Raw genomic sequence first — 15,524 nt, forward strand, 5'->3', positions numbered from 1 at the left:
AGCTCGTGGCAGTGCTTCCCTTTTGTAGTCTGTAATAGTTTGCAAGCCCTGTGACGAGCGTCGGAGCCGGTGTAGTACGATTCAATCTTAGTCCTGTATTGACGCTTTGCCTGTTTGATGGTTTGTCAGAGGGCAGAGCGGGATTTCTTATAAGCTTCCGGGTTAGAATACTGCTCCTTGAAAGCGGCAGCTCTACCCTTTCGCTCAGTGAGGATGTTGCCTGTAATCCATGGCTTCTGGTTGGGGTATGTTCGTACAGTCATGTGGGGACGACGTCATCGATGCACTTATTGATGAAGCCAGTGACTGATGTGGTGTACTCCTCAATGCCATCGGAAGAATCCCGGAACATATTCCAGTCTGTGCTAGCAAAACAGTCCTGTAGATTAGCTTGTTTTTCATCTGACCACTTTTTTTATTGAGCGAGTCACTGGTCCTTCCTGCTTTAGTTTTTTTCTTGTAAGCAGGAATCAGGAGGATAGAATTATGGTCAGATTTACCAAATGGAGGGCGAGGGAGAGCTTTGTACGCGTCTCTGTGTGTGGAGTAAAGGTGGTCTAGAGTTTTTTTTTCCCCCTCTGGTTGCACATTTATCATACTGGTAGAAATGAGGTAAAACGGGTGTAAGTTTCCCTGCATTAAAGTCCCCAGCCACTAGGAGTGCCGCCTCTGGATGAGCGTTTTCCTGTTTGCTTATGGCCTTATACAGCTCAAAGTTTCCCTGCATTAAAGTCCCCAGCCACTAGGAGTGCCGCCTCTGGATGAGCGTTTTCCTGTTTGCTTATGGCCTTATACAGCTCATTGAGTGCGGTCTTAGTGCCAGCATCGGTTTGTGGTGGTAAATAGACAGCTACGAAGAATATAGATGAAAACTCAATTGGTAGATAGTCTGGTCTACAGCTTATTATGAGATACTCTACATCAGGCGAGCAAATCCTTGAGACTTCAATAGATATCGTGCACCAGCTGTTGTTTACAAATATACATAGACCGCCACCCCTTGTTTTACCAGAGGCTGCTGTTCTATCCTGCCGATACAGTGTATAACCCGCCAGCTGTATGTTATTCATGTTGTCGTTCAGCCACGACTCGGTGAAACATAAGATATTACAGTTTTTAATATCCCGTTGGAAGGATATACGTGCTTGTATTTCGTCCACTTTATTATCAAGCGATTGTACGTTGGCCAATTGTACCGATGGCTAAGGCAGATTAGCCACTCGTCGCCGGTTCCTTACCAGGCACCCCAATCTCCTTCCGCAATATCTTTGTCTCTTTCTACTGCGAATGACGGGGGATGAGGGCCTTGTCGGGTGTCTGGAGCAAATCCCTTTCGTCCGACTCATTAAAGAAAAATTATTAGCCCAGTTCAAGGTGAGTAGTCACTGTTCTGTTGTCCAGAAGCTATTTTTGGTCATAAGAGACGGTAGCAGCAACATTATGTACAAAATCAGCTACAAACAATGCGAAAAAACAAACAAAATAGCACGATTGGTTAAGTGCCCATAAAACGGCAGCCATTGTACAGTCAATTGTACAGTGAGATTGACATCTGGTGACTGGGCAGGCCACTGCAGTAGGCCTAATTCACTGTCATGTTTGTGTAACCATTCCTGGACAATCCTTGCCTTGTGGCATGGGGCATTATCCTGCTAAAAAAATCAATTTGCAGAAGGATACACTGCTGCCATGATGGGATGCACCTGATTGGCAATGATGTTCAGATATCCTGTGGCATTCAAACGTTGCTCCACTTTTGTAAGGGGCCTCACACCACCACCATCAGCCTGCAATGTTGACACGCGGCAAAACGGATGCATGTACTCGTGTTTTTCTCCATACCGTAGTCCTCCCATCAGCGTGAAACAGCAGGAACCGGGATTCATTGGACCAGGCAATGTTTTTCAAATTCTCCAGTGTCTGGCGTTTTCGTTCCTTAGTCCACTGCAACCGCAGTTTCTTGTTTTTTGCTGAAAGAAGTGGAACTCTGTAAGGTCGTTGGCTACAATACCCCATTCGTGTCAAGGTACGACGTGTAGTGCATTCTTTTATGGGTCTTTGGGCACCAATGTTGTACTGGACTGTCAGTTGACTAACTGTAGCCTGTCTGTTGCTCTGCACAATTCGTGTCAGCCTCCTTTTCCCTCTTTCATTAATAACCAGTTTTCGACCACTGGCCTGCCGTTGGCTGGATGTCCTTGGGTGGTGGACCATTCTTGATACACACAGGAAACTTTTGAGTGTGCAAAACCCAGCAGCGTTGCAGTTCTTGACACACTCAAACCGGTGCGCCCAGCACTTACTACCATACCCAGTTCAAAGGCACTTAAATATTTTGTCTTTCCCATTCATCCTCTGAATGGCACACATACACAATCTGTCTTAATTTTCTCAATGCTTAAAAATCCTTCTTTAACCTGTCTCCTCCACTTCATCTACACTGAACAAAAATATAAATGCAATACAGTTGATCAGGCTGTTGATTGTGGCCTGTTGAATGTTGTCCCACTCTCCAATGGCTGTGCGAAGTTGCTGAATAATAGCCTACTACTCTGGAGCAGGGGCGGTGTGTTCATTAGGGCGATATGGGCGACGCACTGCCAAACGGGAAAAGGAAGGGATTTTTTTTCTAATCAATTATATCACGGCAACAGTAGTTATCAGTGTTCTAATCTAGATGTCTGATCTGCCACTAAATGTCCAATCAGGCTAAAGTCGTGCTTCAAATGTCCCCGCCCCTTTTGGGGCGATTTCAGTCAGGTTGAAAATCGCCCCAGAAGTATCTCATGGACTCTCATGTAAAATCTTTTTTTCAAATATCAGAGCTTTCAATACAATCTCAATGGGTTTCTGAGGGCTTGCACTTACGCGCTTATCGTCATACGTAACATAACCATGAACGTAACAAAGAAAAGAGCGGGTAGCAGCGTCAATCAATTCACGTACTACTATCAAGATGGCTGGCGTTCAGTGCAACTCGATTGTCTCTTTGAAAGAAGTTCACATCAAAGACCATTCAAAAGCGAGCTACTGGAGTGTATGCTAGCGGTCATGAGGGAACATATTGTGGAGGAGGTGAAGTCGGCGAACTTCGTAGCTATCCAAGCTGATGAGACCACGACGTTTCTACACAGATACAGCTGGTGCTTGTGCTGAGGTACATAGATAGCAACCACAAAGTGCAGGAGCGCTTTTTTGAGTTCCTTCCCATCTCGGAATCAACCTCAGTCTCAATCGCCAGTCTGCTTTTGGAGAGACTGAACGGTCTTTTTGCCGACGACGAGAAAGTCAAACTGTGGTGCACTGGCACTGTACCAGGTTCTCATGAGCTACAACCTCGAGGAGACGTTCTCTGAGACTGTGACTCTGTTGAACATCCTCATAACTACTCCCATGACAACAGCTGAAGCTGAGAGATGTTTCTCAACTTTGACACGAGTTAAGACATTCCTGCGAAATTCAATGGGCCAGGAACATCTGAATGCACTGGCCATGCTTTCCATGGAGAGGGAACTAGTCCTCAGCATGCCTGATTTCAATGAGAAAGTCATTGACCGCTTTGCTGCATTGAAAGAGAGAAGAGAACAGTTTCAGTACAAGTAATGTAGCCTCTCTCTCTCTTTGTCCCTCCCTGTCTGTCTCTTTAACACACACACGCCCAAATCAGTTCACAGTTGATGTTGTTTAAAATAGTTATTTTTCATTTTTTTAAAGTAAAAAAAAAAAAAAATCTGTTCATGTTCATTTTTACAAATCTATACAATTGGCCAGAATATGGTTGTTCATATTTACAAATCTATACAATTGGCCAGAATATGGTTGTTCATTTTACAAAGCCATACAGATAGCTGTGTTTACCTTTTCTATAAATTATTTTCAAATTCTGTTTTCAGGCAAAATGTCTATCACTGTTCATTTTCACAAATCTATACAAGAGGGCAGAATATGGAAGTCTATAAAAATTTCTTATTACCAATAACTTGCATCAATGTTTTCAGTAGCCTCTATCAAAAGCTCCTGCTTGCTTGTTGTGAATTATGCTCAGGTGCACATATTTCCAATTCAACCATGAGGCAAAAAATGTGGTAAAAGCTCTTGTTGATCCTGCAATCTGAACAAATACCAAGATGCTGTATTTTCAGCTGATATTTCATTTGTTTATGGAAATGCATATTGTTTATGCAGTGTTGAGGAATGTGAAAGAACACCCTTGATTATTTTTACTGTGATAACTTATTTTGCTTTTGTAAGCCAACACTTTTGAGATCAGTCAATAAATGCTTCTGGCATTGACTTATATGCTGCCCCTGTCTTCATGTTGTTGCTGGACATATCTTTTTTTAAATGTGTGTAGGTCACCTAAATCATCAGAAAAATTGCCCCCCCTGAGAATTTTTTCAGGAGCCGCCACTGCTCTGGAGTCATATAAACAATTAAAATAAATTGATGTTATTTGGCGGGTCCCGGATCTCGGAACAATTCTATGCAGGTGGGTCGGGTTGCGGGGAAAAATCTCTGCTGATATTGGTTGGGGCTCGGAATTGATGTGGCCGGCGTGGGGCGGTTTCGGCTCCAATAAAACTGACACGTGCTGGACTCTAGGTAGAACATACTGATGGACTCACTGTAAATACATACACTTAGCTACATGGTAAACAGCACTCATCACTGATGTTTTTTTTCTGTAGGTGTGACGCACACAAAATATATGGTCACGGTTTTGGTTATTTTGTGTTTTAGATTTTTAAGAAATTGTCTTATTTGTGAGCCATAATTTGTATTACTTTTATTCATTATTGGAGAACGGTCTTGGTGTCCACTAATGCGATGCTCTTTTAAACTGGTGATCCTGACTTCACTTCCTCAATCGATTGCGTGAAGTTTTCCTGAAAAACCAGACAACTTTCTCTTGTCTCATAATTTCTCCTGTTTGACAGGTCTGTAATGTACAACTATACAAAATATACGTAGACATAATAAGATAACATGTTTCGCTAACTATTTCATGGGTTGTGTGATGCTTAAGGTGCATTTTTTAGTTGTTTAGGTCGAAGCTAGAAAATGCTAGCCAGGTTTCCCCATTGACAATGGCATTGTAAGTAATAGAGCCACGCTAGGTGAAAGGGTAACATGGTGTGTAATCGTTAACCCAAACAGTTACAAAACGGAAAACGAGATTTTATATTGGACAAATGCAGGTAGCTAGGACCCCCCCCCGTTTCGTTTGGTTCCGTTTATGAAACGTTTTGCAACAGAATCGGCGTTATGAATACGCCCATGGATGCGAATCTAAACAAAATGGCGTCGCGGACTTTTCTAAATTGTAAATATACAGTACATTTTTAAACTCCGGCTTACTTTATTTTGTTCAATGAAGGCTCAGGTTATATACTTATGTTGCACAATTGAATCATTCTAGTTAGATGTTTTAGTAATTGATATATTTTCCGTAATTAAGGGTTAGAAAGTTCGCTAGCTAGCCTCATGCTGAGCGCTAGTTTAGCCCTAGCATATATATATATATATATATATATATATATGCGTAGGTTATTGTATTGGTTTAACTGTTAACTTTAGCACGGCTAGCGGGGGTCATTGTTGTCGGCAGTGTAGCATTGGGTAACATTTATGTTTACACTGCTACTGTGGTGAGCCTGTTTATGTGTTGGACAAACATACATACATAATTTGATGGTTTTACATGCTAGATAGCATACATTTTGCCCTATTTGTAAGTGATTAGTCTTTATTTTTGTACATATACTAATTAGCAATAGCTATATGTACTGTTAAAGAGACAACATAGGATATGAAAGTATGTGAATGTGTTTTTTTATGTAGCTATTTTTGTATTGTTAATGAGAACTGATTTAATATTTTTCAACAAAGCAATTGTAATGAACCAGATAGTTGACACTTTTGGAAAACACGTTTATTAAATACGATTTAAGAGGACCTTTCAGGAATTTTCCTGAAACCAGCCAACTTTTACTTGTCTCTGCATTACAGATAAATGTATCTGTTTTCCTGCTCAATCGTGGAACCTGGAACATTAGCCCACTCTGTACAGTCTGCCATTTGTTTAGCTAGCTAAAAGGATACATTCTGTTATTAGTTAATGTAATAATAATCAGAAGTTTCTCTCACTTTCTGCTCTTACCCCCCCCGCCCTCCCTCCCCCTCTACCTGCCCTCCCCCTCTCTCCAGGTCCTACGTGGGTACCTCCAGTAGCAGCAGTGACCCAATCCAGTCTCCTCCCCCACTCCTACTCCCTCCAGCCCCCCTCCTTCAGCCACAGTGTCACTGTCCAGTCGCCCATCATCGGTGTGACCCCCTCCATCCAATCCCCCATGCCCCCCCACCCCCACCCACTCATGACAGCCCACTTCCAGCTACCCCCGCACACCACCTCCCACCAACCCCCCCCCATGGTTCTCAACATGTCCTCCCAGCCACCCTACCCCTCGGCCCAGCCCCCTGTCGCCTCCTTGCCCCTTTCCACCTCCTCAGGTTGTCTGGGCGGGACGCACCCCAACCAACACAACCACAATTTGATGGGGAACGGTCATCTGACGCCTCACCCCCTCATACAGCCCCCCGTCCTGCCTCTGACCAATGGGCAGTTGGTGCCGCCTCTTCCGTCTACTCTAGTAGCCTATCAGGACGATCCTAGAGGGCCCAACGGGCTGCAGATGCTGAGGACTGTGGGAATGGGGAAGTACGAGTTCACAGACCCAGGACATCCTAAAGGTAAGACAGACCCACTCTGACTGGGCAAGCATGCAGTCTCACACACACACACACACACCAAAGGTATGACAGGCCCGCTCCTCCTGGGTAAGCACAGAACCCTTGCTTCTTTATTTTCCACTTAATTCGTTTTTCACAGAGTAGGTTTTCTCAGCTTAGAATCTATATTTTATCTGGGCGGAGTGTGGTTTCTACAGGGAACAGCGTCACTGGGTAGAGTGTGGTTTGTACAGGGAACAGCTTCTCTGGGTAGTGTGTGGTTTGTACAGGGAACAGCTTCTCTGGGTAGAGTGTGGTTTGTACAGGGAACAGCTCCTCTGGGTAGAGTGTGGTTTGTACAGGGAACAGCGTCTCTGGTTAGTTTGTGTTGCCAGCAGTCCGTAAACTACACTACAAACGCATCTAAACAGGAGGCAGTTAAAACACTACCTACCTGGAACCGGTGCCAGATCTCTACAAAGCAGCACCAAGGTCACGGCTTCCACACGCACCCACACAAGCGCGCGCACACACTTTATTCTGTTGCTTCAATTGTCCAACTACACCTACATTCACTTTTAAGCTTCTTTTAAGCCTGGAAAACTCTTGTTGTCTTTGAAGACTGTGAGCGGCGTGCCATGGCGAGCGGCGTGGTCTCTGCTGCGTCGCAAAGCTGTAAATTGCTGGTTGTGATGCAGGACCGAGACAGATGTGCTATGTTCTCTGACCAATTTTCACATTTAATGAAGCTTTTAATCTAGAGTTTAGATTGGCTATTTTCCCCAACTCATTCGATTTGATGTAGAAAGCAATTGTGCCGGTCGGATCGGAGTCTACCTGAGACACATTTTAAATGAGACACCAGGTGGAATGGAAACACACATTTGTCCAGCAGCTGAGCTAGTTCATTTCTGTTGCATCTTCTGTCTCCTTAGATGCTGTCAGGTTTTTGTAATTTGAAAAAGGATGTTTGAGCTGCCAGTAAGGTATTGAGCTGCCACTTTTCAGCGATATTCACCGTTTTGATTTCAATATAAATCACTCACGTGAATCGTGTAGATCTGTAAAACGCAGTGTATCACCCATTGAGCGATGAGTGCTTCATTGAATATCATGTGTGACAGCTATGAACAGCCAGCCACATCCCCTAACCAGCCATTAGCCACATCCCCTAACCAGCCATTAGCCGCATCCCCTAACCAGCCATTAGCCGCATCCCCTAACCAGCCATTAGCCGCATCCCCTAACCAGCCATTAGCCGCATCCCCTAACCAGCCATTAGCCGCATCCCCTAACCAGCCATTAGCCGCATCCCCTAACCAGCCATTAGCCGCATCCCCTAACCAGCCATTAGCCGCATCCCCTAACCAGCCATTAGCCGCATCCCCTAACCAGCCATTAGCCGCATCCCCTAACCAGCCATTAGCCGCATCCCCTAACCAGCCATTAGCCGCATCCCCTAACCAGCCATTAGCCGCATCCCCTAACCAGCCATTAGCCGCATCCCCTAACCAGCCATTAGCCGCATCCCCTAACCAGCCATTAGCCGCATCCCCTAACCAGCCATTAGCCGCATCCCCTAACCAGCCATTAGCCGCATCGGCTGCTTCTCTCTGTCCGTTCTTTCTGCGCATCTCCATCAGTTTTAAAATGTGAATTAGCCGTGATGTCGAGCTAGGGTGTGCAGACAGTGATGCGGTTTCTGTTTAATTATTGGAGAGGCTCGCAGCGCGAGCGAGGTGGATATGTAGAATTCTGTTTGTTGCCTAACATTTGGAAGCAGTGAGGGTGAGGTGTGTGTGTGTGTTTGAGAGGGAGTACGTTTGTGTGGGAGGGAGGGAGAGTGTAGGCTGTATGTAAAGTTGTCTGATGAGTAGGCTAAAGATGTTTTCATATAGGCCTACTGTGTTTTCCCCTTACTTCCACAATGAAATTGTAGATCATTATGCATTTATATTCCTCCTGCCCACAGGTAGGCCTTTGGATATGAGTAAATCAGCTATTTTCTGCAGTAGCCTTTTCGATTAAACAGTAAAAAGTGCTGTGTTTCCCCTATGTTAATTTAGCCGCGGCTGGCCACCGCTGCTAAATAGCTGTCGCCACTCCCAAAAATATGACTGTAAAAGGTTTTCAGTGTTAGATATTTTAAAATAAGATCATCTTTGAGAACAGTCACTAAAATAAAAACTAGACAGTCAGGGAGAATCTAAAATTCAAAAAATGTCATGGCATGGGGCCCCCATTTAATTTTATGAGTCACTCAGATACCATAAGAACATGACATAAGCCATGGCAAAATGTGCCGAATTGCAGGAAATGTGCTTTAAACTGTAACATTTTCTCTCCGCCCCATGGTAAAATGTGTAGAGTTGCAGGGAACTAGCTTTAAAACGGCAACATTTTGTCTTTGCGGCCAGAGACCGCTCCATTGGCCGCAGCCACTACAACTCGGTATTGTGATACTTGGCCTGGTATCACATCGTTAGTGAAAATGTTGGTATTGTGACAATCTCATTCTGAAAATAGGCAAATTTTCTTGCAGTTTGCGCAACTTGTTTTTGTCACCTTTTTGGGCCCTGATCAGTTTGCATCCCTGTGGATACATTCTTGGTACGTTGTGATTTATACTCTTGTATTTAGTCCAATAGCCAAAGCAAGTCAGAATTGCTTACTACACAACATGTAACCATAGCTTATTAGCCTTCTATAAAGAAGTAATAGAAATAGTAGTTAAATATTCTATTTTGTAAACACGCAGTAGGGCTCTGCATAGAGCCATGAGATGTGATGAGATGGATAGTATTCCAATACATATTCAGCAGTAGAAATGAGTATACAGATGACGTTGCAGTAGTAAGGTCACAGCAATAGCTGTGCCATTCAGATCAGTAGCAGGTGTCAAAACCAATTATTTATATATACACTAGATGACTGATAGGGGGCGCTATGTTGACCACACCGTGCCTCCATCATGGCACACCCTCACCATTGCAAAAAATATGGCTATATAAATGCTAGATCTGTGGTTAGGGGAAACGTATACATTGAGCTATGACATACTGTAGGGAAGAGAGCTGCCACACACACTTTTTCACTTGACTGGCAGATATGGATGTCCTTGCTTTAAAAATATAATGAATTATCGGCTTGGCTCTGTGACTATTAACTCGGTTATCAGCTAAGTAATGTTTTTGCACCCACTTTGTCACAGGCTTCTTGGTTTCAGCAAAACTCTTAGTGTGCCCTTATGTGTGCAGTGAGGACTTGGATATTGAGAGGCAGTCTTTGTAAGGTTTCCTTTGATAGTTTTCCACCAGCCCTGATTTAAGGATTTGTACATTGTCAGAGTGCCTCAAATTCACTGTAAAGCAGGCTGTAGAGTAGGCTAATTTGAATGTTTCTCAGTGGACTCTAAACACTGGAAGTGTTGGTGTGATTAGGAGCAGTTGAGCCCAGTGTGTGTGCACGCGTGTTTGCATGCATCCGTCTGTCCATCCGTGTGTGTCTGCGTCTGTCTGTCCGTGTTTGTGTGTGTGACATCAGCTCTGTCTATGCCAACATTGAACCTATACTGTCACTGAGTTCACCCATGACGCTTCTGATTGAACAACTATATGAAACCTTAAGGGACCTGCTCCTCAACTGTGTGGCCTAGGCTTAATTGGCCATCTTTGTTTCACTTGTTATTTTTCAGTTTGAAAGAGACAAAACATCTGAAAATGATAGACACATACAGAGAAGGAGAAAAAGTGGGAGACCGAAAGGGAAACAGAGGGTAACATCTTAACCTGAATCCTCCTGGTCTGTCTGGCTCTCCAGGATGTGTGGCGGTTGTGTAAGCCAGGCATAAGCTGATGACTGGGGTGTTACCTTGCTGTCATACTACTGTGTATGTAATCACCCTTCATGATGGGTCTGAATGGCAAATAGAGGTGATCCTTTGCTACCCCTCACAGATACAGCTATACAGACAGCTATAGAGTTCAGATGAAATGCTAAGCACACACACTTTGGAGGCTACCACTGAACACATACTGTAGGTAGCGCATGGACACACACTGTAGGTAGTACATACACACACACGCTGAGGGAAGAAGGACCCTCTGGATGGTTAGGTTTGAGTGTGCTTTATATAATAATAATAATAAGGCTGAGTAGACTTTTTGATTGGACAGTGCCGACTGAGACAGTGCCATTTAACATTCAGTCCAGCTGTCACAGGAAAACGAGTAATCTGGACTTAAGTCCCCCTCTCACTCTTTCTCGTTCTCTTTCCCACTAATCCGTGCTTCCTTCAGATTTCCCCTGTCACTCTCCTTATCGTGGCATTCCCAGCTGAAAACAGGCCATTAAAAGACTGACTTACAACACTGGCCTCAGTGGAGTGGAGGAGAGGGAGGGATGGAGGAGAGTAGAAGAGCTGGTGACAGGTGTAGTATAGTGAGGGAGGAAAAAGAGTAGGACATTTGGGAGTGGGTCAGATTGGGAAGCGTAGTACCGGGTTGAGTAGGAGAGGAAAGGAGGAGGAAGTGGAAGTGGCAGGTAGAGCACAGTGGTCTCGCCAGCTTAGCAGGAAGAGAAATATACTGAACAAAAATATAAACGCAACATGTAAAGTGTTGGTCCAATGTTTCATGAGCTGAAATAGAAGATCCCAGAAATGTTCCATATGCACAAAAAGCTTATTTCTGGCTTCAGAACAAGAATGTCAAAGTCCTTGAGTGGCCCAGCCAAAGCCCAGACTTGAATCCCACTGAAAATCTGTGGAAAGATTTGTAGATTGCTGTTCACCGCCGCTCCCCATTAAACTTAGCAGAGCTTGGGAAAATCTGCAAGGAAGAATGGGAGAAAATCCCAAATCCAGATGTGCAAAGCTGATACAGACATAACCAAGACGACTCAAAGCTGTAATCGCTGAAAAAGGTACTTCTACAAAGTATTGACTTTGGGGGTGTGAATACTTGTGTAAATTATGTTTCTGTATTTCATTTTCAATACATTTGTACAAATTTCTAAACATGTTTTCACTTTGGCATTATGGGGTATTGTGTGTAGATGAGTAAGAAATCCCCCCCAATTTAACCATTTTTGAATTGAGAATGTAACACAACAAAATGTGGAATTAATCAAGGGGTATGAATAGAATACTTTCTGAAGGACCTCTAGGTGTAGTACAGTGGCCTCTAGCATAGCGGGAAGTACTGTAGTGGAGGGAGGTAGAGTGAGGAGAAAAGCAGGTGGCAGGCAGGTAGTCTAGTGGCCTTTAGTCGACGGGTTGCATATTGGTGTGTCTTTATGTGTGCTGTAGCCAGTCAGACCAACCCTGCCACTGTGCCCCCCTCAGTCTCGCTTTCGCTCAGTCTCCCACTGTCCTTCATCTCTCTCTCTCTCTCCCCCTTCATCCCACTCTGTCAGACTGTCCGTGTGCCTGTGCTGCTGCCGCTGAGTGTTCTCTTGAAAGGCGCGTGTGTGATTAATGAATGCAGTGCAGCGTTGCTGTGCATGGAGGAGGAGGCAGGCGGCCGACCAAGAATCTGTCTTAATGAGCTATGCCCTGGCTCTATATGGACTGCAGGAGGGGATAATGTATGGGACTCGTGGTGAGGCCTCTCTCCTTTTAAAATACGATAACGAGGGAGAGAGAGGGAAGGAAAGAGAGAGAAGGGGAGAGCGGGAGAGAGAGAACCCCTTGTTTCTATCACCCTTTCATCACTCGCTCCACTCTGGAGAGAGCGATGGAGCGTTGCAGATGAACAGCAGAAAACTCAAATGGAGGCCATCATCAGTGAACTTAGAGGAGAAGGAAGAACTTGCCCTCACACCACACGCTCAGTAGTGCCTCCTGCATGGGATCCTAAATGAGCCGTTTGAGTCGATTATCATGAATATCTGCCCGCTGTGTGGATTCATGCACCAAGGTACTTCAGAAATATCAACCTTATTATCACCAAGGCTTATTATTCATTTGAGAGGTAGTTGGTGAACGTATTAGGGTTTTCTAGTACATGAGTCGTGTATTATTTGCTGGCTGTACAGGCTATTATGCTTGTGTAACTAGCAGACTATCTACAGCACACTGTGCCTACCTACTACATGTACCATGATAATGGAGGGTCCCACTTTAAACAAAGTACAACTTATAAAGGCTTTACATATCATATATAAAGGCTTCACAAGCACTACATAAATGATTCAAACATCATCTATAAGCTTATGTCTTACACTATAAAGGGTGACCTAACAATGTAGGATAAATTGCCAAATGTGACATCACACTTTGTATGTTTATACACCATTTGTAGAGCGACATGCTTATAGATTTGTGAATCATTTATGTAGTGCTTATGAAGCCTTTATGTATGGTATATAAAGCCTTTATAAGTTGTACTTTGTTTAAAGTGGGACCAAATGGAGTTATATCTGAGAGGTGCAAGCAATTGTTCTTCAAGGGCGTCCACATTTTCTGACCGTTGACATTGTTGATCTTTGTCTCCTGACAACGCTTAGTTTCCACTGAGGTCACCCATGTTCAAGGATGACTGCAAAGCAAACAGCAAAAAAACATACAAGTAATTCCTTCATTTAAAGTATTTTTGTGCTTATTTCATACTAACAACAACTTTTTCTGTCAACGAAAACCACAAAAATTATCCTGATATGGCTAGTTTAAGATAATCACTCATGAACGCAAACACCACAGCCATTTTAATTAATTTTCCTGTTTCTGCTACTGCTTATTCCACAGATTTAAAAATGAAACTCCCACCCAGGCCAAAGCCAGTGCTCCTAGGTCTTCAATATACACTGTTCACAAAACATTAGGAACACCTGCTTTTTCCATGAGATTGACCAGGTGAACACTATGGTCCCTTATTGATGTCACCTGTTAAATCCGGTTTGAGTGTGTCAAGAACTGCATCGCTGCTGGGGTTTTCACGCTCAACAGTTTCCCATGTGTATCAAGAATGGTCCACCTCCCAAAGTAGGGTAGTGGAACGCTTTCGACACCTTGTAGTCCATACCCGATGAATTGAGGCTGTTCTGAGGGCAAAACGGTGTGCAACTCAATATTAGGAAACTGTTCCTGATGTTTTGTACACTCAGTGTAAGCCAGAGATGCATAAATGTATGGGATACAGCGCTATTTCTCTCCTTCACTCAGTCAAGTCAGGCAGAGTGAAACTAATGAATCTGCTTTGCATGATTAATCGTTTGAGTGTGGCGATCCCAAATAAGCTGTGTGTGTGTCTTTTATTAAGCGACTTGGACAGGCTGTCATGCTGCCAGTGGAATCACAAACTAACTGTTGTCTACTCATCTGTGAGCTGAGGTGGTAAACTGGTACTGGTGGGCTTTGGGGAGCCATCTCTTAATGTTTGTCTGACGTTTATACATCTCAAAAAGTTGTCATTGTATGTTGTGTAGCTCCGAAAATACGAGACGTGTCCAAATATCCGTGCTTGCGTTATAAATAGTTAACGTTTTGGGTATGTGAAAATATAACGTTTTATAGCCAGCTACATTTCTAATGTTTTGTTAGAAGTTAATCTTGGATTTGTACAGGAGAAAAGTAGGCTACATCGAGAAAAGTAGCTCCACATCAGTCAGAGAGCTGTCTGCTGAAAGAATGCTGTTCATGAATTCTCATCTGAGTGGAGAAGTGCAACTGAAACCCAATTAGTCTGATGCCGAGCAGAAATTACAATAAGAAGCATTTTAGATCTGCGTTTACAAAATGCAGCAAGATATTTGTTATGCGTTTCTTTTATCTTATTTACTTTTTGCTGAATTCTGCGTTAACCCCCAGTTTCAGGGGTAGGAGGCAAGACTCTTTTTGTTGGAATCTGGGGGGGCTTAATCGGAAATGAATGGTGAACGATAGGAACCATCTACAGCTTACAATTCTCACAAATGTTAGGGTGATCATCCCTTTAAGACAGCTCCTCCTTCAGACATTCTAACAAGGTCTCACATTCCCTTTAAATAAACAACACTAGCAAACACAACTTTCTGTAAACATTGACTATCCTACGCCTTCTCTGACATAGAGATAAGTAAACCTGAAAAAGTTAACAAATTCGAGTCAATCAACATTACCACAAAGTCAACACATTCTGTCCTATGTAAATAAATATGCAATTAGCATCTTATTAACATGTTATGAGACCGTTTGAATAATGATGGCACTGATGAAATCAGCAGAGGAGAGGAGAATTGAGACTGGCTTTGTTCGGTGGTGGTAATAAGTGGGGATGGAGAGGGGTGGAGAAAGCAGGAGAGGAAAAGGGTGGGGAGCAGTATCGGGTGAGACTGGTCGTAGCGAGAGGAGAAAAAGGAGGGAGAGGAGAGATTTGTGGTGCAGTATCAGAGGTGAGGCTGGCCCTGTCTGGGCGTAGTGTAGCCTAGTAAAACACTAAGGTCTTAACTCAGCCAGGCATCTTAATTGCAGACACTACCAGCTCTAGAGCTCAGGGTCCCCTGATGACGACTGATGTGAGCTGACTGGAAGATGACCTTCCTAGGCATGGTGGAGGTTGGGTGAGGGGGGCTGTGGAGTGTCCCTGCTTTTGTGCGTGTGTAGGGGGCTGGTTAAGGCCATTGAAGCGGACAGAAGTGTTAAGCTGGTGTTTGACATGAGAGGAGAGTAGAGAGGAGGGACGGCAGTCTGCCGCACGTGCTCAGTCTGGGGCAGCAGGTGGCGGGAGGACAGGCAGGGTATCTGAACACGTTTTACTATACTTGTGAGTACCGGAAGTGCTCACAAGAATAGTAAACCAACAAAAATTCTGAAAAGT

The 15,524-nt window shown here is 43.9% G+C and overlaps 1 protein-coding gene across 3 annotated transcripts in view; it reads left to right on the forward strand.

Annotated features, from left to right (window-relative positions):
- LOC121548727 (kelch-like protein 29) overlaps window positions 1–15,524 on the forward strand; it is a 371,638-nt gene that overhangs the window by 257,048 nt on the left and 99,066 nt on the right. For 2 of the 3 annotated variants that reach the window (XM_045210180.1, XM_045210181.1), the window contains one exon: window positions 6,208–6,750. In XM_045210180.1, the coding sequence (XP_045066115.1) occupies window positions 6,208–6,750 (543 nt within the window). Of the gene's footprint in view, window positions 1–5,249; window positions 5,324–6,207; window positions 6,751–15,524 lie in introns of those variants that run through there. The other variant, XM_041860268.2, reaches the window with a different exon arrangement.

Source organism: Coregonus clupeaformis, chromosome 33 (assembly GCF_020615455.1).
Source record: "Coregonus clupeaformis isolate EN_2021a chromosome 33, ASM2061545v1, whole genome shotgun sequence".
Classification (NCBI taxonomy): domain Eukaryota; kingdom Metazoa; phylum Chordata; class Actinopteri; order Salmoniformes; family Salmonidae; genus Coregonus; species Coregonus clupeaformis.